This window comes from Amblyomma mixtum, chromosome 9 (genome assembly GCF_055824585.1).
Source record: "Amblyomma mixtum isolate Tamu chromosome 9, ASM5582458v1, whole genome shotgun sequence".
NCBI classification, from domain to species: Eukaryota; Metazoa; Arthropoda; class Arachnida; order Ixodida; family Ixodidae; genus Amblyomma; species Amblyomma mixtum.
Window position 1 is genome coordinate 38162510 of NC_143020.1, and position 25501 is coordinate 38188010.

The 25501-nt window shown below is 47.1% G+C and overlaps 1 protein-coding gene and 1 long non-coding RNA gene across 2 annotated transcripts in view; both read right to left on the reverse strand.

Annotated features, from left to right (window-relative positions):
* The window catches only part of LOC149328783 (uncharacterized), a 63559-nt gene that overhangs the window by 4279 nt on the left and 33779 nt on the right, over window positions 1-25501 (reverse strand). The gene's annotated exons all lie outside the window — the stretch shown is intronic.
* On the reverse strand, window positions 10673-12447 carry LOC149328784 (uncharacterized). The gene is made up of 2 exons (XM_089561820.1): window positions 12100-12447; window positions 10673-11787 (listed from the first exon to the last, which is right to left on the reverse strand). The coding sequence occupies exons 1-2, from the start codon at window positions 12445-12447 to the stop codon at window positions 10936-10938; spliced, it is 1200 nt and encodes a 399-aa protein (XP_089417946.1). The 3' UTR covers window positions 10673-10935.

A 25501-nucleotide genomic window follows, 5' to 3' on the forward strand; every position in this document is an offset into this window, starting at 1 on the left:
ATCGCTCACAGCGCCGCCGACAGCGGCGTCGAATTTTCTGCACAGGAGGAGATTTCATGCTGTTGCATTAAAACATAAACCATTTCGTATTATGCACTATCCTCTGACCTTCTTGCTTAGTAAAAGAAATATAGCAGCTTGACGGTACAGTACGTTTTCTTAATGGGAGACGAAAAAATATTTGGGGTTGTCCTTCACGTTACAATGCAATGTCAGTAGATTTCACTACGACGTCGATCATAGACCGAGTCGCTTTGGGTCGTTATATCTCTACAAACTGAAGAACTAGCATTTTGAATTCTTTTTTTTTTGTAAGATGCGATGTAGAGATCTGTCCCACACGGTTTTCCAACACAGGAGAACTTCATTTTTGAGGAAAGGAAATCGCGAAGGCTTTGTCTCACATCTCAGTGGGCAGCCTAACCACACCGTAAGAAAAGGGCGAAGGTGGGAATGAAAGAAAAGGGAGAGAGAAATTGCCTCACATTTCGGTGGACGCCCGAACTGAAGTGAGCAAGGTGAGAGTGGAAGAAGAGAGAAGGAGTTGCTGTAGTGGTCGTGGTGGTGGTAAAAACATTTATTTAGAAGGGACAGGAGGTATGTTTAGAGGAGCCCGTAAAGGACCGATCCTTACAAATACTAGGTGGAGGTCTTTAGTTTGGGATCCCAGTGGCGGTGGCCGCCGGCATGGCGCGCCCGACTAAGGCTCGTTGGGCCTGTAAGTCGCGGCAGACGATCAGGGTCGCCTCCCTGTCCTCCCAGGTTGGGTTGTGGATGGGATGAATGGCTAGGTTGGAGGGGAAGGCCCACACCATGTCATAGGTGTTATAGGTGTCATAGGTGTCATGTCATTGAGCCCCCCGTTAAAGGAGGGCTCAAAATGTTTTACTGCTTCCGGGAACAGCAATGTATTTGTGAGAAGGCGAAGGAGCCAGTCATCAGATCAACGTGTAGTGGTCGTGGTGGAGGTGAAATTTTATCGAGAGAGAGTTTGTAGGAAAAGATGTCCGTTCACATTAGTGGAGTCCTTAGTCCAGGACCACGTACTCGCGCCCGTTGGACAGACCTATTTGAGACTCCAGCCCCAAGTCGTTGGCATGGCTGCTTCAGTAGCCTCTAGGGAAGAAGTGTTTGGGGTAAGGGTTGGATTCTCCTGACAAGCCCAAACCATTAAAAAGCTGTCGGACACTTCCCCACAGTGAGGGCAACGCCCATAAATTTTCTGGTCAAAATGTTTAGCTGTTCCAGGACACAACTAATTGTTGGCCTGTAGACGCCTCACATTCGCCCATCGGCTATAGTCAGGCCCCTAGCAGCGACCGGATAAAGTCGATGCCGTTCGCAATAGTATTCCAGAACTTCCCTAACAGCAGAAGCGGTTGCCCAGCCTCTGATATAGAGGGGCCTGGATGGCATGCCCGGTAGATATGCTCTAGGGCGGGCGCATCCACAGCCTCGTCACCGATAAAGCCGTGATGACCCGGAGTGCAAATTATGTGTTTGAAGTGTCCGATACCCTTACTGCCAACTTTAGAATATAGTAGGCTAAAACTGAAACCTCGCCAGCCAGGTAGTGTCAGACGCACATCTGTAGCGATTACATTTGAATTCTGGTCCGATGCGTCAAGTGCAATGGCCACCTCCTCGCCCTGCGCTCAATTTAAAGCTCGATATCAGTAGTTCACCGCGACGAACACATTAACGGCCTCCCATATCGGGCCGCAGTGGAGGGCTCCGGTATAATTCTGACCACCTGAGGATTTTTAACGTGCACTGACATCTCACAGCACAAGGCCACCTTTGCGTTTCACCTCCATCGAAAAGTGGCCTCCGCGGTCGGGTTCGAACCCAGGTACTCCGGCTCAGAAACAAAGTGCCCTAACCAGTGAACCACTGCGACGGTTTGAATCCAGGTGATAATTGTATTTGCGGCAGAATTTTGTTCCCACCTCAGCCCCTAAAGAAATGTTTTTCGATGCAATATTTTCTCTCGCTGTCTCCCATGACGCCCACGCACAACCTGGTTACCCTTTCTGCCTGTCTGAAGTAACCTTCGTATACCGCATCTCTACACCAGAATAGGTCTGGTATCATTGCACTTGGCGTTAAACCACGCACATCTCTGCTCTCATGGTTTACTGAATACTTGGCAACAGTATAATTTCTGTCCTAGATGGATGGACGGAGGCTAAGAGAGTCCACTGTGGGGCACCGGGGCCACAGGGGACTTTCACATGGTCCCCTGTGGCCAGGGATCCAGCAATTGGCTCACTGTCGGCCTTTCTCTTTCCTCTATATTTTCCAGTTTGTGAGATTGTCTATAAATTTGCTATTTTCAATTAAATACTTTTTTTTGGACCCCCAACTGCTAATCTTTCATAAACGCCCTCCTGTGGAAGCACCAATATTTCAATTGCTTATGGCTTAACTTCTGTCCCACATTCATTCACATAACATTCGTTATCTGAAAACTCTAGGGCACCTGGGAGAGTGACTGCGCCTGCATTGACATCCGGATCGGTACTTCCACATTCTAGTATAAGACGTTTAATAGCTTCTACAGATTCATTGCTCTCCTATGCGACGTCAGAGCATGTCGACGAACCCCAGGTGGTCGAAATTTCCGGAGCCCTTCACTACGGCGTCCCACATAGCCTGCGCCGCTTTGGGAAGTTAAGCCCCCGTAAACCATAAAACTCAAATAAAGCGAGTGCCAGAGCAAAAAAAAAGAGTTTAACGTAGACATGAAGGGGAGCGTTCTTTCTTTTTCTTTTACTTTCTTGTAGAGCGTGAGAATTTCGCAGCTAAGCACGTGTGGGAACTGCGCCGACAAAGCACGGGCGAAGGAAAGGACAAGTCGACACGAGCGATGAATATAAATAATAAATATTGCTCCGGGAAAGAATATATTTACGCAAGCGAAGGGAACAGCTGCGAGCGGCACCGAACACAGCCCAAACTTTGTTGTCTTCGTCTCCGTCTACCCACTTCAGGACCCCGGCTGCTGAAACGCCGTTTCGGCATTAAGGTGGCAAAGTATGAGCGTCTCGGTAAGGGTTAAGGTGGCAGACGTGGGCGATGTCGGTGGTGGGGCCAGAGGACGGTGGCAGGGACGCAAGGGGAGCAATTTCATAGTTCACGTCGGTGACGCGGAGCCCCACACGGTACGGGCGACGGTACTGAGAAAGAAGCTTCTAGGAGAGACCGACGCTGCGAGACGGCGTCCAGAGAAGGACGAGTGATCCGGAGTTATATTCGACTGCCCGGTGGCGGCGGTCGCAGGCGACCTTCTGGGAAGTTTGAGAGGCATGGAGCCGCCTACGGGCTATTTGGCGCGCCAGAGTGGCGTGGGCGATGCCGTCCCGAGCGTAAGCAGTGGTGGTGACCTAAGAAGGCTGCATGAGTGTGTCCAAAGGTAAAGTGGGGTGCCTACGAAACAAAAGGTAGAAAGGGGAATAGCCTGTTCTGGCATGAAGGGAAGAGTTATACGCAAGCGTCACCTAAGGCAAGGCTGCGTCCTAATCTCGGTGGCCTGGCGAGACGTACATGGCTAACATGTTGGTGAGCGTGCAGTTAAACCTGTAGTTCAACCGTTGCGGTTTTGGTTGAATATGTTGCGAGAAAGAATATATTTACAGATATTTACACAGTCGAAGGAAACAGCTGCGAGCGACACCGAGAAACAGCCAGAACTTCGATGTCGTCTTCGTCTCCTCCAACTCATTCCATCGCTCATTCTACCGCTTCAGTTTTTCAGAAGATGAAGAAGTAAAAACAAGGGGTTTTTTTATTAGTAAAGATTTATACTTTCACAACTGAAAGAAATAGGTCGGTATTTAGGCGCAAGCGGACTGAACAGCAATGATGACATAACGTACTACATTGTAGACCTCAATGATACTTGAAATCATTTAATTAAGTAAGTAAACTTTTTATTTTGAATTGAGGGAGAAAGTTGTAATGCGAAATCAAATGTCGTCAGTAAAATAACTGACACTGCACTATCTCTAGAGCAAGGTTCAAAATATTTAACATCAACAATACCCATCCGGGATCTCGTTGACTTGGCTTTCTCGGGTTCTTTCCCGATGTATAAATAAAGTGTCGGTAGCATTTCTAAGGAAGAAAATACGAACTACGTTTGCAAATTAATGATACTGTAGCAGCTATCTTGATTTCGGTAGCGATACTATGCGTATCGACGCTATTTTATAAATATGCAACATTGATAAGGCCCCTCTAATACCTTTGAAACGTGTAAACTCGACGTTCGATATTTCGACCGCCATTGTTCAGAAAGAAAATATAAAAACCAAGCTCACTTTTAGTGATAAAGGCGTTCAAGTTCGCACTATATTCTTGCGGCCAAACATTCAAAATTAGCTATTATTGCGTTTTCATCAAATAACTTTCTGTATAATGAGCGTTATCAACTACATAATGTCCGCCTTTCCGTACAGTACACCACCAGAGTCCAAACCGACGTATACCCCCCAGTTGTTGAAAGCAAAATCTGAAAACTCTATGAAATTACCTCTTTATACATTTATAATCAATAATAAACAAAAAAAGAGGCTCTATCTAAGCCAACATAATGGAGCCTAAAATAAAACCAGAAAGGCGGAATTATTAAACGTTTCAACACGCCAACTGTTTCTTAGTGGGCTGGAAAAACTGCCTGCAAGCATAATGAGAATAGATATTTGAGATTTCTGTGGCGTAGATTGCCTCGTGCACCTACGTTTCTGCGTGCTTCTAATGGAGAGTGCAGAGCTTGGATTCCGGCAAATTACGGGCATGTTCTTAAAACCGATCGCATTTTTCGCAAATGAAGCATCAAGCTGGCAACGTTTGTGAACTGAATCCTTCTAAAAAATCAAACTGTACATATATGTGTTATGGGCAGCTAGAATGTCTGGCTTCGCTTCAAAAGACATCACTTTTTTTTATTACTAGTACTTTTTAATGGTAGTATCTGGTGAAAAAGCGTGCACTTTGTCGAACTGCGCATTTGTCCTTACTCTCCTCAGGCACTGATCGCATCTGACAAGGAATGCTATTTGTTCAATGCTGCCGAGTGATCGTGCCTACCTCACAAATAAAGCCCAGGCGAAGAAAACGAGGAAGAATTCGGCATGATGTCACTTATTGAAACTCTCCAAAATATTGAGTGCCTCGGAAAGACAGGAATGCGTTAACTGGTTCGCAGTAATAACTATGTGCCTCAAATAGCACTGACGGAGCCGCGCCTATTGGCGCGTTCGAAGAAACTGTTGAGAGGAATGCACGCACTTTCAACTCCAACCTCTTTTTGATGAAAGAATGTGCTAAGGAATTTCCTTTTCATTCTAGTTCTAATTCTGCCCTCGATTCTATTCCGACTGGCCTTGGGCATCGGCAGCATCGTGTGATCAGCGCGCAGGTTTTTGAGGCTCATATGCTTGCTAGTGAAACGAAAGTGTAATACTGATGCCATAGCTATTAATAATGTCGTCGTTTCAACAGCTCTTCCATCAATACCCCGATATCGAACCAAAAGGCGCTTCGTCTGTGGACTACGCTGCTCTTGTTCACTGGAGCGACTCAGGGTGATATCGCATGGGCAGCGCGCATCCTGAACTACGTCCGTGAAACTGGCCCGCTACCGCCGTATGTACAAGCCTATAGCGGCCACTGGCTTCCCCCCTTCAGCCACAAGCTTGAAATTTGTCATTTGTTTAAAATTAAAGTCTTTGTGGACTAGGCAGGGAATCTGCATGAAATGTTCGGAACTGCGAAGCGCTTTATCGTTGGAGCGAAAGAGAACTGCGCGAAGACGACGGGAAAAAAGAAGGCACAAATGCACACACACAAAGCGGAGACTTTCAACTGACTTTATTTAGCGAAAGCAGGGTGCTTATAAAGGCTATCACAGCAAACACGCTTTTATGTTCAAAAGTCCGGAATTTGCATTGGGTCTTCAGTTGCTCCAGTGCTGTGTGACGTTTTTATGCCTTTTTTAGACAGACGCTTAGAAAAAGAGCTTTTAAAGCACCCTGTATCACGTGTGTTTCGTTATGTCGATGACTTTCTAGTAATTTTAGAAAATATTTATAGCCATGACCTTGACAGTGCTGCCATTAACATTCTTAACACCTTCTCCTCGGAGGGGCAAGGCTTGCTTTTTACTCATGAACTGACAACGGACAACCGCCTGCTAGTAAAACGTGGCATCATCATGTCTGCCTGCCTCTCTGCCCTGCAGAAATCCTGTACCCACACCATGTCATCCAGTTTTAAATGTAAAGTTGAGCGCCTTCTTTCTGCTGGCTATCCCCGCCATCTACTTCTTGGCACCTGCGAAAGCCTGCTTCAAAGACTAAAATCTTCACATGAAAAAGATAAAAGACGCTCGTAACTCAAGCCACCATTTGTCATGCCGTATTTTCATTGCCTTTCCCATAACATCAAGAAGGTAGTGGAAAGGTATGGGATTCGCGTTGTTTTTTTGGCACCCTACGAACTGAAAAAAGTGTGCCCTCTACTGACTGGAACAAGAAAGGAACCCATCACTTGCAAGAAGAACCACCGGAACAAGTTCACAAAATGTGTTTCCGAAGTTGTTTATGAAATACCTCTGTCACGCGGTCGTTCCTACATAGGCCAGACTGGCCGTTGTTTTAATGAGCGCGCTTTGGAACACAGGCGATCCCTCAGCAGCGGCACTGGCAGCAATCTACCCTTGCATTGTAAGAGCTGCGACACCTGAAACTGTTCTCCTTACCTGGAAGAAACAAAGTTCCGTTCTAAGCCCAAAACAAAAACCGAAAGAGAAGTTATAGAGGCTTTCTTCATTTCCAAAAGGGGCGATAAGTGTGTTAGCGCGCCTCCTTTATCTCTTTCAAGGCAAGAGATCAATTTCATAGATGGACACATCCGAGCTATTCATGGGTCGTAACCATACGTGGTCTTGTTGACACTGTCATTGCCATACGCACGTTGCCTTTTCTTCTGCTTGTCTCCTTGTTTGCTGTGATAGCCTTTATAAACACCCTGCTTTCGGTGAATAGAGTCAGTTGCAAGTCTGCGCTTTGTGTGTGTGTATTCGTGCCTTCTTTTGTCCCGTCGTCTTCGCGCAGTTCTGTTTCGCTTTAACCACGAACCGAGTAGCCCAACATCATGTCTCGCTTTATCGTGGGATATCGGAATATGCACGGAGCTAAATATTTTCATTCAGTCATTGCGCTTTTCAATCATTGCACTTATAGAGCTCATAAGCCAAGATGAAATAATTTGAGACCATGAAAGGTTGGAACGGTAAAAAGAATTCCGTGATGAAATCAGTTGCGTTGTTACCTCAAGAACTTCCACATTGCAATTTTCTCGCAAGTTTCGATCCTCGTTAAAAGAAGTGGTTCGGTCATACCAGTGTGCTTATGTAGACGTGGAAATGTTGCATAAACCCAAAACTAACTAGCTAGTTTGCATGTGCAAATAATTTGGGAATTTATACATCCCTACCTTTACACTCCTAATAGTACAATTGCATCCGGTTGTGAGGCCCTGCTTTGCGGAGACCTGTAGACAGAAGACGATATTCCCTCCAAAATCGCGATATTACCACTGACCATTTGGTGAGAATCAAGGTTAAGTGCATTTTGCAAAGCCTGCAGCCCGCAAGACGGGACACGACTAATATCCAGTTCATTGTTTCTCCACGGCCATTTATTTCTATTTGGTATTAATACAAAAGCAGGCATAAAACCTAACAGGCGCACCTTTTTTCTCTATACAATTGCCGCATGCAAGTACAGCTGTGATGCAGCATCTGCTTCATGAAGTATGCCAAATCATAGTCTCTCATGCCCTTTTTTCCGGGTTCAAAAGTTGCATATACTTTGTATTCACACAACTAGGTTAACACCAAGCTAAACTTGGCAACATACAGGAATAAAAAAAATGACCCAGAGTAAGCAGCTGCTTAGAAAAACAGCAGGATATCATGGCTTAGGGTAACTGACAATAACTTCACTTCACTTCACTTTATTTCCTTAAAGACCCCACTTTGGGGGTATTACATAAGGGGTGGGAGTACAAATATAGGTTGAATATGATTGCTTACATGATATTTATGAAATGCATATTTAAATTGTTCACAAAACTTGATTGGCAGGTGATGGCATCAACGTCGTGGGGAAGGCCATTCCAGTCTTTAGCAGTGCGAAGAAAAAAGGATGCGGAAAAAGTGACGGTGCGGGCGCGTTGGCATGACACTTGCAGTGGATGGCCGGTGCGATGAGATATGCGAGCGGGCGGTGTGATATAGGGTTGCTGTCCGAGGGAACTGTAAAAAAACTTATGAAACAGACTAAGAGAAGCAATGCGACGACGATGGGCAAGAGTTGATAAACCTGATTGTCGTTTAAGTGACGATACACTGATGTCGTATGAATAGGCAGAATGAATGAACCTTGTGGCGCGATTTTGGACAGATTCTAGTGAACTGATGAGATATGCTTGTTGCGGGCTCCAGATAGCAGATGCGTATTCTAGTTTTGGTCGAATGAGTGATTGGTAGGCGAGAAGTTTAATACTTTGAGGGGCGTGCCGTAGATGACGTTTCAAAAAACCCAATGACCGGTTAGCTGATGCGATGATGTTCGTTACATGAGAACGCCAGGAGAGATCCTGGCACAAGGTGACACCTAGGTACTTGTATGAGTATACAGATTCTAGTGGAACGTTAGCAACTGAGTAAGGGAAAATATGGGGGTTACACCGGCGGTGAAAAGATACGAGTTTACATTTGTTAGGATTAAGCGACATTAGCCAGTCATCACACCAGGCATGCACTGTGTCAATGTCGTTTTGGAGCTGTGATTGGTCAAAGGTGTTAGAAATCGTGTGGTAAATAACGCAGTCGTCTGCAAACAGACGAACATTCCAAACCAGGTTTGAGGGTAAGTCGTTAATATATATTAAGAATAGGAGGGGAGCAAGTACAGAACATTGGGGTACGCCTGATGTTACTGGAAGAGGGTTGGAACTCTGGCTGTTAACGAGAACAAACTGGGAGCGGTTAGAAAGGAATTCTTCGATCCACAATAAGACGTTAGGATGCAGTTTTAGCATGGTTAGTTTTAGCAGTAAACGCCTATGGGGAACTTTATCAAATGCTTTAGCAAAGTCTAGAAAAATAGCGTCAGTTTGTAAATTTAGGTCGAGGTTAGAGTGAACGTCATGAAGAAAGACGGCCAGTTGAGTTTCACATGACAAACCCTTGCGAAACCCGTGTTGTGAGGGATGAAAGAAGTTGTTAGCGTCAAGAAAGTCCATGATTTGAGAATAGATGACGTGCTCCATGATTTTGCAAGGTATGCTGGTTAATGATATCGGACGGTAATTTAAAGGAGAATCTTTGTTACCGGACTTAAAGACGGGAATGACCTTTCCCACTTTCCAGTCATCCGGAATGGAACCTGTAGAAAGCGACTGTGAAAATAATAACAATAAGTACATTGCAGAAATATTCTTAGTGTTGCGCAGTATTTTGGAGTTAATTTCGTCGACGCCGGCCGATGATGAAGTTTTAAGGTGTTCAATGAGCGAAGAAATGCCGGCTTCAGAAAACGCGATAGCAGGCATGCTGGACTCTATATTGACGGCGAAAGTTGCAGTTGGTGGGTGAATTTCATTAGTGAACACAGATGAAAAGGCGTTATTAAAAATGTCAGCACACTCAATGTCATCAGCTTCTTCTCCAGACTCTTTAGTTAGAGTGATGGTATGTGCCGGGTGTTCACTTATGACCTGCCAAAACTTTCTGGGATTGGAAGTCAACAATTTGGGGAGGTCGTTGTGAAGGAAAGAGTATTTTGCGTTGCGAATTGCTGATAGGTAGGTGTGTTCGGCTGTATAGTATTTTTCCCATGCGCACTCGTCGTATTGCTTTAATTTTGCCGCACGGAAAAGGCGCTTCTTTTTATTGTCGAGTCTTTTTATCGTTTTGGTATACCATGGCTTCTGGCGGTCCGAGTGGAAACTTATTTTGGGGATGTATCTATCGGTTAGTTCGCTAACCTTTTTCTTAAAACGGGACCAATTATCATTTACTGAATGATCGTGAAAAGATGCTTCAAATGTTGTGAGATATTGGTTTAATTCAAGACTAAAGGCTTCATAGTTTCCTTTGTCGTATAGGCGAATAGTTTTGTTTTGATTCTGGCGTCGTGATGGGTGGAACTCAAATGTGGCGTGGATTACTTTATGGTCGCTGATTTCGCGTAGATAAGTGATAGATGAGAGGGCTTCCGGGTGGGTAGTCAGGATTAGATCTAGGATGTTTGCAACGCGGGTCGGTTCAGATACCACTTGAGTTAAGTTGAAGTTTAGGCAGACCTCGATAAAATCATTCGCTTCCCTGTTGCCGACTGCTGTCTGTGTCTGCCAGTTGATTTCTGGAAAATTGAAGTCTCCAAAAAGAACGATATGCGCTTTTGGGTATTTCCTCGTTAATTGGCTGATCACGTCGTTAAGAATTCGAGAGAAATCGGAGTTGGTATTTGGCGCTCTATAACAAACGCCCAACAGTACGGTTTGGGGCGCAGCGCGACAAAGTAGCCATAGTATCTCAAGGTCTGATGGAATATTAATAACTGTACACGAGAACTGATTGTTAACTGTGATGAAAACGCCTCCACCTCGAGCGGATGTGCGATCTTTGCGAAAAAGGTTAAAATTCGGTAAGTCAGCAAGAACTTCAGTATCGGTGATGCCATTAGTGAGCCATGTTTCGGTAAGTATCAGCAAGTTACTAGCAGATGAACACACAAGATTGGAGATGATTTCGCGTTTCGGAAGAAAACTACGTATGTTTGTGAAAATCGCCGAAAAGGAAAGATTAGGCTGGGGGGTGGCAGGTATATGAGCGGCTGGGGGCTGGCGGCGCAGCAACCGCTATGGTATCTCTTTTACAGATTGCGATGGTTCGTCGAAGATATATCGTCGGGTACCGATGAACAGGGTTTTGTATCGCAAAGAAAAACGGTTAGTCTTGCTTTTGGCAAATGTAACTAGGTGTTTGCGCACATTGCGAACGCGGCGTGAAAAATCTTCACCGACGGAGTAGTCAGTGTCCTTGAATTTGCGGCCGTTAGCTAGAATTTCGTCCTTCGTTTTGAAAAGTGCGAATTTGGCAATTAACGGACGACAGCGATCAGGTTCGTGGCGCCCAAGACGGTGAGTGCGGTCTGTTGTTTTGGGGTCGAGGGTGATGTCCAAAAATTCAGAGCAATGGCGAATTAGTAGCTTTTCAGAGTCGGCCCACGTTTCAGATGGGTCAGGGTCCGGAATGTTGTAGAATATGAGGTTGTTTCTTCGTGATTGGTTTTCTGCTTCGTCTATGCGATCCTCGAGATCGCAGAGCTGGCGAGTTGCCTGGGCGGTGTGAGTAGTTAGGCCTTCAATCTCTGTGCGTAGTGACTGTATGGTTTGGTAATGACCTTCAAGAGCGCTGATGCGCCTGCTTAGATCAGAAATAAGATTGTCTGTTGTTAGTAACTGGTTTTTGAGGTCTGTAACTTCCGTGATTAATGTCGACTGACCGGCGGACAATTTTTTAAGTTCCGTAAGTACAGTTTCGAGTGAGGCAGGGCCGGGGTTAGTCTCTACGTCGCCGGACAACAAAAGCAAGGAAATAATGACATCAGAACACTCAGTGACAATGGCAAGGCAGCACTGCGGGCTCGGCAGCTGTATCAAAAAGTAATCACTAGATTTCTTAGCGTAAAGACAACATGGCTTACTAACCTGCATGGCGAGGCAGAACGGGTTAAGCGACCGCATTGTAGCACAGCCACCGAGCACACAAAGCGACGCCGGTGGCCGAAGCTGCTTAAAAGCTGGAGCGGAAGAGGATGTTGATGGCGATGGTGTTTCCAACTGTCTGTCGAGGGTGCAGCGCACTGGTGAGGTCAGCGCACGATCGGGCGAAGCGGTGATGGCGCAAGGCTGGCACATATCGGGTCGGTTGAGAGCGGGCGTCCATTCCGGCGAGATGTCCGGTGGACAGGCAGCCAGAGGGGCGGGGAAAAGCATGGTAATCCAGAGGGGAGCGATCACCTGCATGGCGAGGCAGAACGGTTTAAGCGACCGCATTGTAGCACAGCCACCGAGCCCACAAAGCGACGCCGGTGGCCGAAGCTGCTTAAAAGCTGGAGCGGAAGAGGATGTTGATGGCGATGGTGTTTCCAACTGTCTGTCGAGGGTGCAGTGCACTGGTGAGGTCAGCGCACGATCGGGCGAAGCGGTGATGGCGCAAGGCTGGCACATATCGGGTCGGTTGAGAGCGGGCGTCCATTCCGGCGAGATGTCCGGTGGACAGGCAGCCAGAGGGGCGGGGAAAAGCATGGTAATCCAGAGGGGAGCGATCACCTGCATGGCGAGGCAGAACGGGTTAAGCGACCGCATTGTAGCACAGCCACCGAGCCCACTCGCGTGAAAGCGAAAAACCTCACCCTTTTCCTGCTCACCACGCACAAAGCATGAAGTCCTCCACATGTTCCGTTGCGCGGCACGTATTATACGCTTAGAACATCTCTATTGGATCTCGCCAACCATAGTTAAGTGTAGCCGAAACACAGGTTAGTACCTCGCTGCTCGGCACAAATACATTTCCTTTCTTGCATTATACTCTCACTGTCGACCGACTGCAAAGGGAACACTACATCGCTTTGATAGTGAAGTACTCACCACTCTTTACCTTTCAAGTTTTCCTGCTCGCAGAATCGCCTCTAATCCGACTAATCTGGAAAAATCTGAATTCTAAACGCTACCAGATGCGACCCGCTTGGAAAGCCTGACGACACCGACGTTTCGGGGTGACCCCCGACAGATCGGTTGGCAGCCGGCTCCATGTAGAACGGCTTACCCCTCTACGACAGTTGGATAAGCGGGATATATGCTGGAACCCGGCAACGCTTTTTCTTCAGATAAAACTCAGATTTCAGAATGAAGCACTGATCGTTAACGTTATTTCAGGCCACCTACATCGATAACCCCTTACACTGTAAAAGAGAAAAATGGCGTACTGGCATGTCACATACACTCGTTTCCGAGTTTTTACGTGCAGGAAAAGAACAGCCCTCGGCAGAAGCAACATGCTGTGAGCGCTTTCTCGAAGCGTGGAATAAAATTCTAGTCCGCCTGGTAGCAGTCAAGAGAGAGTGCTTGTAACTGTACTTGAGGCAGTCTAGATCCTTTAATTTGGCAAATAAGTAAACAGGACTGACAAAAGCGCCCTATAGCAGTGTCACGGCTCGGTAAGCGCCCCAGGATTCAGCCCGTAAGGAACCGATCCGTACAAGCACTAGGTGCAGGTCCCTAGTTCGGGACCCCAGAGGCGACGGCCGCCGCCCGGGCGCGCCCGACTAAGGCTTGTTGGCCCTGTAAGTCGTGGCAGCCGAGCAGGGTGGCCTCCGAGTCCTCCCGGGTTGGGTTAGGGATGGGCGAAATAGCGGGGTTGGAGCGGCAGGCCCACACCATTTGATAGGTGTCCGAAGACACTGCACTACAGTGCGGGCAGCTGCCGCTAAAGGAGGGGCCAAATTGTTTAGTACTGCCGGCACAGCAATGTATTGGTGAGAAGGCTGCAAAGGAGCCCACGTACTATCGAGAGCAAAAGTAACAGACCCCTGCCAGCGCGTGCCGATCCGCGCCGAACTGCATGCGAGCGCCGCCTGACGAAGCGCTCCTGGTGACGAGACCAGCGCAGCGGCGCGCGCCCATCCCGAGGAGCGCACGCATTGCGCCCACTGCGCCCATCTTGGCGCCCATCTTGGCGTTTCGATGGAGGCGAAACGCAACAAACTGGCTGTGGCTTAGCTAAGGTTAAGCCTGGATACCTCGAAGCGAAAAGCTGTGGCGATGCTCGTGGTTTTTCTTAAGGTTATACTTACGGTTACACTTACGGTATAGCTTTCTGGTTTCTTCGAAACCTATTGCCTTAGCTGCACGAAGTTTGTACCGAGGCGGAGGAGGAGACACACGTGTAGTAAATACGGTGCTGTCTTATAAGGTTGTTTCAGAGACACGCACTGTGGTGGACATTCTTTTCGGGTGTACACAAAGATAGAGACAGGCATTTGCTTTCTTTAAAAGCGATTTTCATTTTATTTCATTTTCTTTAGGGCGGTGGCTCAGTGGTAAGGCGCCCGTCTACGGAGCCGGAGTACCCTTGTTGCAACCCGACCGCGGCGGCCGCGTTTCGAAGGAGGCGAAATGCAAGAGGCGCCCGTGTGCTGTGCGATGTCAGTGCACGTTAAAGATCCCCAGGTGGTGGGAAGGAAGGGAAAACTTTATTTACACTAATGGTTTTTCCTGCTGTTTGGGGTCATCTTCAGAGACGTCTTGGTTCTACCACCAGGAGCCTTCTCTGTCGAAGTCGTCCGCCTCTAATCAGTGGTCGGTTGCCCTCAGTCCAGGGCTCCGCTGGCCACTGCCGCCCGTTGAGCTCGCTGCACCAGACCTTGTTGGTCTTCACAGCGCTCGCTGGACAACAGTCTGCCGCACTCGTGTTTTGTATTTTGGGGACCACGTGTATGTTTTGGCAGGCCCATGTGATGTGGTATAGAGTAGGTTTTTCGTCGCACCAGGGACATTTGTCCATGTATATCGTAGGGTGCATTTTGTTTATTATATGTAGGCTTGGGAAAGAGCCTGTTTGTAAATGTCTCCAAGTGACAGCTTCCTCTCTGCTGAGAGATTTGTGCAGTGGGGGATATCGCATTCTTCTGCCTCTATAGTTGAAGTTATTCCGGAGACTTTCACTACGGCACCTCTTCCTCTCTTTCTTCTTTCACTCCCACCTTCCTCCCTTCTCTTACGGCGCGGTTCAGGTGTGTGCCGAGATATGCGACACATATACTGCGCCATTTCCTTTTCTCAAAAAGCAATTTCCCATTTACCCTTACGGCGTGGTTCGGGTATCCACCAAGATATGAGAGAGACAGGCGTCGTTTACGACGCGGTTCCGGTGTCCACCGAGATATCTGTTTCCTGGCGCACTGTTTGTCTTTCATTTATTTTTTTATTTCTGAGATTTTCTTTCCGTCACGACTTTTTTTTTATTTTTTGTTTATGTCAGCGGTGGGGGCGACAACGGCGGCCACCTGCGCCGTGCATGGCGTCACTCGGTTTCGCGCATGCACAGAAGTGGAAAACCTGGGCTCCGGCTCACGCGAAGCGCGGTGTTGACTATCCTAGTGAAGCTTTTCGCTTCAAAACGCCCTTGTTCTTAGTTTGGTTTATTGGGGGCTTAACGTCCCAAAGCAACTCAGGCTGAAAGGGACGCCGTAGTGAAGGGCTCTGGAAATCTCACCACCTGGGGTTCTTTAACGTGCACTGACATCGCACAGTACACGGGCCTCTAGAATTTCTCCTTTATTGAAATTCGGCCACTGCGGCCCGGATCGCACCCAAGTCTTTCGGGTCGGCAGCCGAGCGCCGCAACCACTGAGCCACCACGGCGGGGCGCGCTCTTGTGCTGTGTGGTGTCAGTGCCCGTTAAAGATCCCCAGGTTGTCGAAATAATTGAGACCTCCACTACAACACCTCTTTCTCTCCTCCTTTCCTCCTACCTTCCTCCCTTCCTTTCCGGTGTAGTTCAGGTGTGTACCGAGATACGTGGAACAGGTACTGCACCATTTTCTTTCCCCCTAAAAAACCGATTTTCGAACAAAAATTGGCTCTGGTTTGACCGATGGCCATCGTGGCAGCATGGCCAAGCAACGGCGCGGCCAAGCAACGGACGGCGGCATCTCTGAGTCACCCGCGTAGCGGAGTAATCGGCGGTGGCCTCAGCGCCGCAGCTGTGCGCCACGTAACCTCACACCTCCTGGAGAATGTACTGCTAGCGCAGCGCCGGCGGAACCTCTGAGTCACCCACGCAGTGGAGGAGTCGGCGGCGTCTTCGCGCTGCCATGACGTCACTCGCTGCTCGAGCATGCGCAGTTGGGGCTCTCCGGGGCTCCTTGAAATCCCTCACACCTAGCGTAGTGTTGCTTCCGCAATAAAATTTACCTTAACGGCGCCCGATCAAGCATCGGCACTGAAGTCGCCTTCCATAGTGATGGAGTGGAAGGTTATCCCTACACCGTTTGGCTTGAACAGGAAAATTCTGATCGCAAAACTGGGCACTGCGGCTGAGCTCACTATGTTACTATGTTCCGGGCAATGTCACTACGTTGCGCTCTACTCTTAAAATAGGAATTATTTTCAATAACAACTTTACGCGGAAACAACTTGCAGTGCTGTAAATTTTCTCTCCGGTGCTTTCATTAAAGGGATTTCAAATTCTGGAAGAAAAAATCGCACCCAGGCCAGCAAGACCTGGTACGCTGTTTAATATGAAGAGCAGCGCCAATATTAGTTCACGTTGTCTTCATTAACAGTGCACATCCGGAGCTCACGAGGCTGCCAGCCTTGCAATAGTAGACTCCTTTCAGTGCCTTTTGATGTATTACTTTGTTCATTTTTTGTGTAAGGCCGCATGAACTGCGCATTTGAGTGCTGCATTCCGTTTTTTTTTTTTGGTGTTTAGCAGCTTTGCGTTGTTGTTAGTCTTTGCGTGCTACCCCACCCCCACTCTACCCGAGAGGACTGGGAGGCTGCCCTGCTCGGCTGCTCAACTCTCCAGGACCAACGAGCCCTGGTGACAAGAGCCCGGGCCGACGCGGAGGCCACAGGGTTCCCGGACTAGGGATCCCTCCTAGAGATTGTGAGGGCCGGGCCCTTCAGGCACGGTCCAAGCAATACCTCTCTTGTATATAGTATAAAAAAATGTTTTACGCCACCCCCACCCACCCGGCATATTGTCTATAGGCCAGTGTATTGTGTATAGTGTATAGGCCAGATTTGTGTATCTGCCGTAGCTATCTGTGTCTTGCAGTTTTTATCAGTGCTTTTGTATCAACCCCTCCGAAGGGAGGGGGGGGGGCGCTCTGCCGGTACACAATAAACTTCTCTTTGTGTACTACGTGTTTTGGACACACACGTTGCTTGTGATTGTGTGTGTGCGCATTGGGCGACATCTGTCACCGTAATGTGTTTTAAGCATGAAATGCTTTTAGCTGCCGTTGTCGGCAGTGTGGGGACTTCACGCCGAGACCGAGAGCCAACAGCCGGGCAATGAATTCCACTCATCCGGGAACAGAAACGAGATCATCCGGGCCTCGTACGAGATTTAACGAGACCTTAAGCCCTCCTACAGGACCGGCATAAAAGCGCCGGTAGCTTCGCGCCGAACGGGTGGTGGCGTTCATCCCTTCCTTTACGGTGTGGTTCGGGTGTCCACCGAGATGACAGAGAATTACTGCGCCATTTCCTTTCCTCAAAAGCCTTGCGTTCAAAGGGCAAGACATCGCGCCGAACGGGTGGTGCCGTTCTTCCCTTCCTGTACGGTGGGGTTCGGGTGTCAACCGAGGTGACAGGGAAATAGTGCGTAATTTCCTTTCCTCAAAAAGCGTCGCGTTCAAAGGGCAAGGCACCGCGCCGAACGGGTGGTGGCGTTCCGTGGACTGCCTCGCAGCGCTAGAACACGGTGTCGCGTTCCACTCCTCAAGGCGTAGCTTAAACGTCATTAATTAGTAGTTAATTAGTATTTAGTCATTAATAAGTAATTAGTCACTAATTAGTAATTTGTCATTAATTATTGATCAATTATATGTGACTATATCCAATGGTGACGTCACCAGTGTCACATACGCCTTGTGGTACAAATAACCGAGGATTGAAAACGACGATTACAAAGATGAAAGGCATACAGAAACCGGATACAGCTGACGAGGCAGGGCGGCAGAGATTCCCCAGACACTCACAGTCAACGATTGCGTCCACATGGACCAGTGCACAGAATGTGTAGTGTGGTGTGGTGTGTTGAAAACTAGACCCATTTCAAGATTTTGACTAGTAACATCTACAACCAATGTGTTATGCCCCTAAACATTTCATGCTTACTCTACTCTCGGTTACGGGAGAGCAGAGATTTTTTCTGTTTTGTAGTGGGACGCCTATCCCTTTTAAGCTCCTGGGTCCAAATAAACTTCTATTCAGTGACCTTACATGCTTAGTGTTATGTGTTGTAAATTTCAATGTGTCTGGTAACCTTGGCATGTGTAGCTATCTAAAAAATCGACTGTAGTTTAGTTCTAGTTAAACCTAGAGGATCGAGAAAGTAACAGCTGCGCGCAGCCATATATTGTGGCATGAGCTACATTGCCCACAGTCTCCCTTGCGGCGCACGCGAGCTCTCCTTTTCAATTCTCCGACATGTTATCAGGCATGCGACAGAGCTGGCGAAGAGACCGGAGGCGAGCACAACGACGATGGATGGATGGAAAAAACTTTATTGTCAATAAATTGGTGTTCGTGACCCCTACGGGTCACTGGGCGCCGTGGTCGATCCTTGGTTCAGGATGCCGCACTTGACTGCTGCCATCGTGGCTCGGCGCACAAGGAATCGTTGCGCTTTCTCGTCCTCGCTGGCCAGCAAGTGCTCCCACTGCATCACACTCGGGTGAGGCAAGCGATGTTACGTCATACCAAACTGCGGCGGCGGCTCCGCGGCAGGCGCGCGGTGTGACGTCATGCCAGATGGCGCGGCGAGCGCGGCGTCCGTCAGCTGCGGCGGTTGCTAGGCAACGGCTCAGCATCGGTCTCTGCGCCTCCTCGGAGCACCGCCATAGCGAAATCGCCCTGTGGGCATTGCGACCAAGCCCGCTTGCACCCAGAGCTGAATTGGCGCTGTACTGCGCCCTGCGCAGGGGAAAGGGATGCAGGGATGCAGGAAAGGGATGCGCCCTGCGCATCCCTTTCCTGTCCTCTTTTCGCTATCTTCCTTGGAATTATAGCTTCAGATATCACCACAGCTACGCGTCGCCTGTCCACATCCGCGGCGGTGGCTCTCTGGTACAGGCGCTCGTCTATCCTCAAGTCTTGAAATATACACCCTGGCGGTTGAAAAGCGACCTGACCGTGGCGTTTGTAAACAAAACGTGGTCTGATTAAAAACGGTCGTGACACTGACCCGACAATGTTCTAACGTCGAAAATAACGAGAACGGGATTATTGAAACGCGAGTGCGAGCACACAGGTCACATGCAGCACCGGTTTCAGCGGCCACCGATGAAGACGACACCAAGGAGGATCCTGGTTGGGCCCTCCATGCCCTACAGCATGTTCGTTACCAACTAAAGGGAGCTCTTACCGCGATTTGGAACTGAAAAAAACGCTGCTATTGGAATGTTGCGTGCGGCTCAGTGCTCTTCTCGTGTTTCATATGATGTTAACAAACGGCAATGGAAACGAAAATTCAAACATTTAAAGGGGCGCTGGTACCTTTTTTTATTTATTTATTTATGAATACTGCGATCTTGTACACAAGATCATAGCAGGTGGGAAAAAATGTATTAAGATACAAAAATACAGACACATACGAACAAAACAGAATTGCACATAGAATTGCACATAGAACAAAACAGAATTGCACATAGAAAAATCAGGAAGAAAAATACCGGGGCAAATACCTTGTGCTTGCTCTAAAGTGAAAGTCCGTTCAGAAGTTATACTGTGGCATGTAACTTCCTTCATAGTATGCTTGGTTTGATGCACCGTTGATTACAGCGTAATTCACAGCGAGCATCGAAGCTTCAGAGATAGACAGCGAAATTTAACTCCATCTGTAATTCGCTGTTTTAAGAGAACGGCATAAAAGCTGGAAATTTAAAGACACAAGCGTTTATTATATAAACCGAAAACTTCAGTTTACCTTACAATCCGCGAATGACAATTTCTTGAGCAGAATCAGCTGAGACCGGTCATTAATGCGACTCACAAAACGGAAAGTGATGCAAAGGCTACGGACGAAAAATTTTGCTGAATGCGACGCGCGTACAGCTACAATAGGCAGGCATAGACAATACGCCCGACAGGACAATAGGCGGGCATCCGTAGAACATGCCGCCTCATGTCGTTATGTCTCCGGCGCCCGAGAGCGTGCGCACGCCGACGCAATTGAGAGTCCTGAACGAGTTCTCCTTGTCCTCCTTTAGCTGTCACTTCAAACTTTGCCACGACCTGCCGCCAAAGTTGAAGGAGAGCATAAAAAATTACGAAGAATAAGAAAAAATGGCACAAAACTAGATGTGTGAGTGATGAAGAACACGCAGTACCTATTAAATATATAGCCTTGACGTGCCGAAATGGGCAGGAGCAATTTCGAGCGGCATATGAATGGCGACGATCAATACTGTGTCCTGAACGTGTTCTGGAGCAGGCGTTGAGCGCGGACAACACAGCTCTGAATCGGAAGCGTCGTCTTGTGCACCTGCCTGCTCCATACTGCACCATAGCTCCCAGAGGTAGCTTCGAGATTTGCCAAGGCCGAGCCTGCTTCTACCGTATCAACGGCTTCATAACCTCTGGCCCTGCCGCTACGCTCCGACGACCGGTGACGCCATTCGACAAGGTCGACGTTCGCCTGTAGGTGTGAAACTCAGTTGGATTTCTTTTCAATTGTTTCAATAATTGAACAGCGCTGGTCATCATTATATACGATTCTTTCGTTATGTTTTTTTTTTTTGAAAATGAAGAATCGCTGTTGTATTTCTTTTTGCAGGTCTTCTGAGCGTGAGTATTCTTTGCACGCGTAGCAGCGTGCTCTCATTTACTAAGTGTTCGAGTTTCATACCTCAGTATTGCTTTCTGTGAGTGTCTGCGGGCTAACACTGTAGGTCATGCTAATTCCCTCGCCAGAACGGCTTGGCTGAACCTCGAAACAACCAAACCAACCGATAACCTAGCTTTCACGCGTACTCTTGCATGGCGCTACACGACGACCACGCCGAGCCTATTGCTGAGTCCCCGCACCCAAAAACGTTTCTGCACGGAACTTTAGTCATCCGCTAAACAGGCTGCTGTGCCTGCAAGATCGACAGAGGGCTGAAAATTGAGTAGAAAATAATGTTTGGCGCAAACGAACATGACGCATTTTTGTTTTGAAAAGCTCTTTAGCGCAGCACAAGACGAAAGTGCAAAGATCAGGAGCGAACAGTACGGTCGCTATTTCAACAACCTTTATTCATCACGAAGAGCTTATTTATGCGCCAGAAAAAAAGACATAATGGAACAGTGACTATTAGTTACACAAGCGAGTTTTTATTGTAGGGGAAAATGGACCGTGTGCCTACACACGTGCGGACTCAACCATTTAGCTTTGATCATCTCACGCGTTATCCTTTCCCTTCTCTTTCCTAAAACAACAGATTTTTCAAAAAGTGGCTTGCAGTTTTTTCACTCGCACGAGAGTAGGTGATCGACTAGTGTTCATCCTCGTCTGTTTGTGGTGTTGCGAGCATGTTCTATGAGGCGCTGGATTAAGCATCTTCCTGTCTGGCCGATAGTTTTTTATCTCAGATAACAAGGGAATCTGATAGATGAAGCTTTTCCCACACGTGGCTAAAAATTCCGTGGTTTTGTTGTGAATCCAAGCACAATTCTGTTGCTAGTTTTTCCTAATTTGACATAACGTAGCAAGTTTTTTTAGGGCACAGAACACGACAGAGGTATTCGTTCATTGAGCATTTCTTCTTCAGGCCCCGCCGCGGTGGCTCAGTTGTTACGGCGCTCAGCCGCTGACCCGAAAGACGCAGGTTCGATTCCGGCAGCGATGGGCGAATTTCGAACCAGGTGAAATTCTAGAGGACCGTGTACTTTGCGATGTCAGTGCACGTTAAGGAACCTCAGCTGGTGAAAATTTCCGCAGCCCTTCACTACTGCGTCCCTCATAGCTTGAGTCGCTTTGGATGTTAAAACCCTAATAAACCAATTCATTTTTCTTCAGATTGTCGGAAATCTTGTGCAGATAGGGAAGTACAACAAAACACTTCCGTTCGCAAGGAAGCTGGGGTGTATGACAGTGTTTTTCCGGTTTAAGTTTGTTGAGCAGCTTTTCTGCAGTAGACGCCCTAACATAATCAGAGTAACCAGCGCTAACTACTGCGCGTCTTCGTGTTTTCGTCTTCTGCTGCGCTACAGTGTTGTATAACACTATGAACCACAAGAGTACAAAGCCACACTACTGTATTTTTGTTCAGCACTTAAAATAAAAACCTAAATATGTGCATTTCATAAAACTGTAAGTGTAATATCTCCTCTAATACAATATCTTAAGTATTATACCAGGACATTAGTGGCTTCATTTGACGGACTATGCACTCCATCACTCCATAGGTTACATCAATACTCGCCATTGCATCCTTAGTACCCATTTCATGGCCGCATTTTATCTTCGTTTTTTTTACCTCTTCCACTCTGCTCTCCTGTCTTTATCTCCCAAATTCCCCTCCCTACGCAGAGTAGCATGCCAGCGATCTTTAAACGCCGGCTAAATTCTCTGCTCTTCATTAAAGAGTCTGTCTCTCTCTCTCTCTCTCTCCTTTGGCACGCGTTTGGTTCCTTCTTAGGGCGCTCTACATGGATAGTGAAGAATTAACGTTGCTTCTAGCACGTAACTGCATCAGTTTGCGACACATGGAGCATTACGCACTTAGTGGCGATTAAAAGTTCCGACGAAGGTGTGCGCTGACCGATCACAATTATTTATTTCTGAAATTGCGAACAGATTTTGCAACGAAATTTGTTTGCTCGCTTAAAGAAATACCTCACAGAAATAACGGCAGACTTTGCACCAGAAACCTCCTAGATTACTCGGCACTATCAGTTCAAGTACTGATTGACCAGGGGTGGCGTAATCAGTCCAATCACAGCCGATGGACGTTGTATTTTCGTAGAGACATTGTCCCTTCGATTGTAACCAGATGTCCGTATATTACGTCCCTAAGGTTATCGCAGTGTTTTGATAAAGCCGTGTACAGTCGAAAACCTGATTGAAGTGGTTCTGAAACGAATTCCTTATCGGCCTGACTTGCGACCACAAATAACTGGTTTACTCAGTGCCGGCTGCAGCTACAAACGCGCTCTGTGGTCGACGAAGCACAGAATCATCGCCGCTATTGGCAGCTCTCAGTATAAATCTGGCGTAGAATTTTCGGGACACGTCGCGAAGGGCAACCACAACAAGCTCGAACAACGTACAATCAGCGCGTTCGGCTCTGATAGTTCGAGATGCATTGTCATGCATCACATGTCACAATAAAGTGATAAAGCCGGCTGCGCCCTCTCTATGAAGCGTAAAAGAATATTGTGCAGCATCGGCTTATTACTGTTTGTCTCAGACGGGTCGGTCCGATACTTCATAACGAAAACAAAATGTGAATAAAAACCTCCGGGACAGAAACACATAGTCTGCAATAGCGCACATGAAATGGCTTTAAACGTATGTACGTACGTCATGCGCATCTTTTCGTGAGCGCCGTCGATTCGATACTGACTCTCCATCAGGAACGACTTCATTTCCTACTTCACCTAATTTGGATGTCCCGTGTATGGGGAAAAGTTATGACACAAAAATTTTTATCTGTCTCAGCGGCCGTTCAATTAATTCGAAACCAAGCTACAAACGCTTGGTTTTGACACTGAGAAAAAGCAGCGTGTTTGCCATGTACAAAAGTATGTAAAGCTCATTTCAAAGGGTTACACTTCCGAAACTGCATGCCTTTCGATATGTCAATATGGCCTGCAGATTTTGGGAAATGGTACATGATTCTAGTTACTTTTTTTTATAAAGCCATGTGAGGGCTTCGATATGTTAATTCTCTAACTTTTCTCTCCTCTACCAGTGCCGCTTTGCCATCGTTCCAGAGAAGATGATCGTCAAGGCACCTGTCATTCTGCTTGTTGCCACCATTATCGTCATTACCGAGGCTTATAAATGTACTCCCTCGGGATGTCGTCACTTCTGTCGTCCATTCGGTTCCAAAAAAGGGTGGTGCGTTCATAACAAATGCGTGTGCGTGAACCCTCCTATCAGTCGAAGAGATGCCAGTTTCCGTTCTTTCAAGCGCCTCCCTCTTGGAATTAGCCTAAATAAATGAAATAACAATAAAGAACCAGCTTTTTCCTCACTCCATGGTTGGCTGCTTTTCTAATGCTTCTTTATTTTGTGCATAAATCCTTAAATATAGGGTAGAAAATCACAACAGACCACTCGAACCTCTTGAGTGCGTGTCAAGAAGAGGTGTCGCAATTTTGACAGGAAAAGGTGGTACTGGTTAAAGACATTCAAATTCAATTTCTTTATTTACATTTCAAAGCACAAAAAGATGTGTCCAACATTCTCTGGACCCGTAGCCGTAGGCTAATCATGGGTCTAAAAAATTAAATACTATCATGCAGACACTCCAATACAATACAATTGTAACTTGTAACAGCAGGGGGAAATACATATACATGAATACAAGTGCAGATATTAAAAGAAAAAGGCATCACAAGGAGATATCCTATAATTAAAAAATCGTCGTTGATGTCCAAGAAAAGAAACAAAAAGAAACGAATGCTCGCAGCAGGTTGAGTAAGCGTTAGCTTACAGTATGCATGTGCCGAAAGATTCTTGCAGCATGTGCCAAGCTAGGTGCACACTAAAAAAATCGATTTGAGGGCTCCGTCGCTGTTGACAAGCATTGCCGAAGACTTAGTTTCTGTGACCTGAACCCGTTTGCCAAATACTCCATCGAACCCTCTCCTTGACCGCTTTTTCCGCTACACCCTTTCTGATGAGACGATATGACAAATTTTGCAAAATCTAAAAACCAAATCTGAAACTGGTTAAAATATAGCGCAAATGCATGGTTTTTTCTCTTGGTCACTTCAGTTTGAAATATATTGCTACATAGTAAGTAATCAGCCCGTCTTAATTATCATCATTCTACACCGAAAATGTGTCGATTGCAGAAGAAAGACCTCTCTGGGTGACTTACAATTAACCTTTCCAGGACTTCTACCCGTCTTTCAATCGCCCCAAAGTTACTAAAAAGCAATCCTCGACCGTACACAAGGCACACTTCTGTTACCTGCTCATTATTGCGGGATCCACACCGCTGCCCTGTCATATTGTTGCTAACGTTATTTTGCCAGCCCGTAGTAATAAATCGATTCGTTATTCATAACCTGATCTTAATACATTCGTCTACGGAGAGCCTTCTGTTCAATAGCACGGCTACGCAGCGCCGCGACAGATAGTGATACACCTTCCTTGAAGTAGACAAGTTCATGCCACGACGCATCACGGCCAGCTCGCCTGAATACTTCACTACTCCGTACTACGGACTGTCGAATGATGCACCAGGCTCCTCTTCTTGACCTAGGTAAGCAATATGCTCCCCGAAGAATTTGAATACTTCGCAAACCGCGCTTCAGGAAACAGTTGTAATGCAGATGGCAGACAGCGCTGGAACTGTGTCTCCGAGAACAGGAAACGCATTGGCATGAAGCACCGAGACATCAATGAAGGTCGACAGAGCAGTTACTGAAGTTGACCGTACTGCTGTAAAAAGACAATACTTTGGGTAAT

Coding starts and splice junctions, on each gene's coding strand:
- LOC149328784 (XM_089561820.1), bottom strand. CDS start 12,447: ATGCGGTCGCTTAACCCGTTCTGCCTCGCCATGCAGGTGATCGCTCCC. Junction 11,788..12,099: donor CGTTCTGCCTCGCCATGCAG/GTGATCGCTCCC, acceptor CTCGCCATGCAG/GTTAGTAAGCCATGTTGTCT.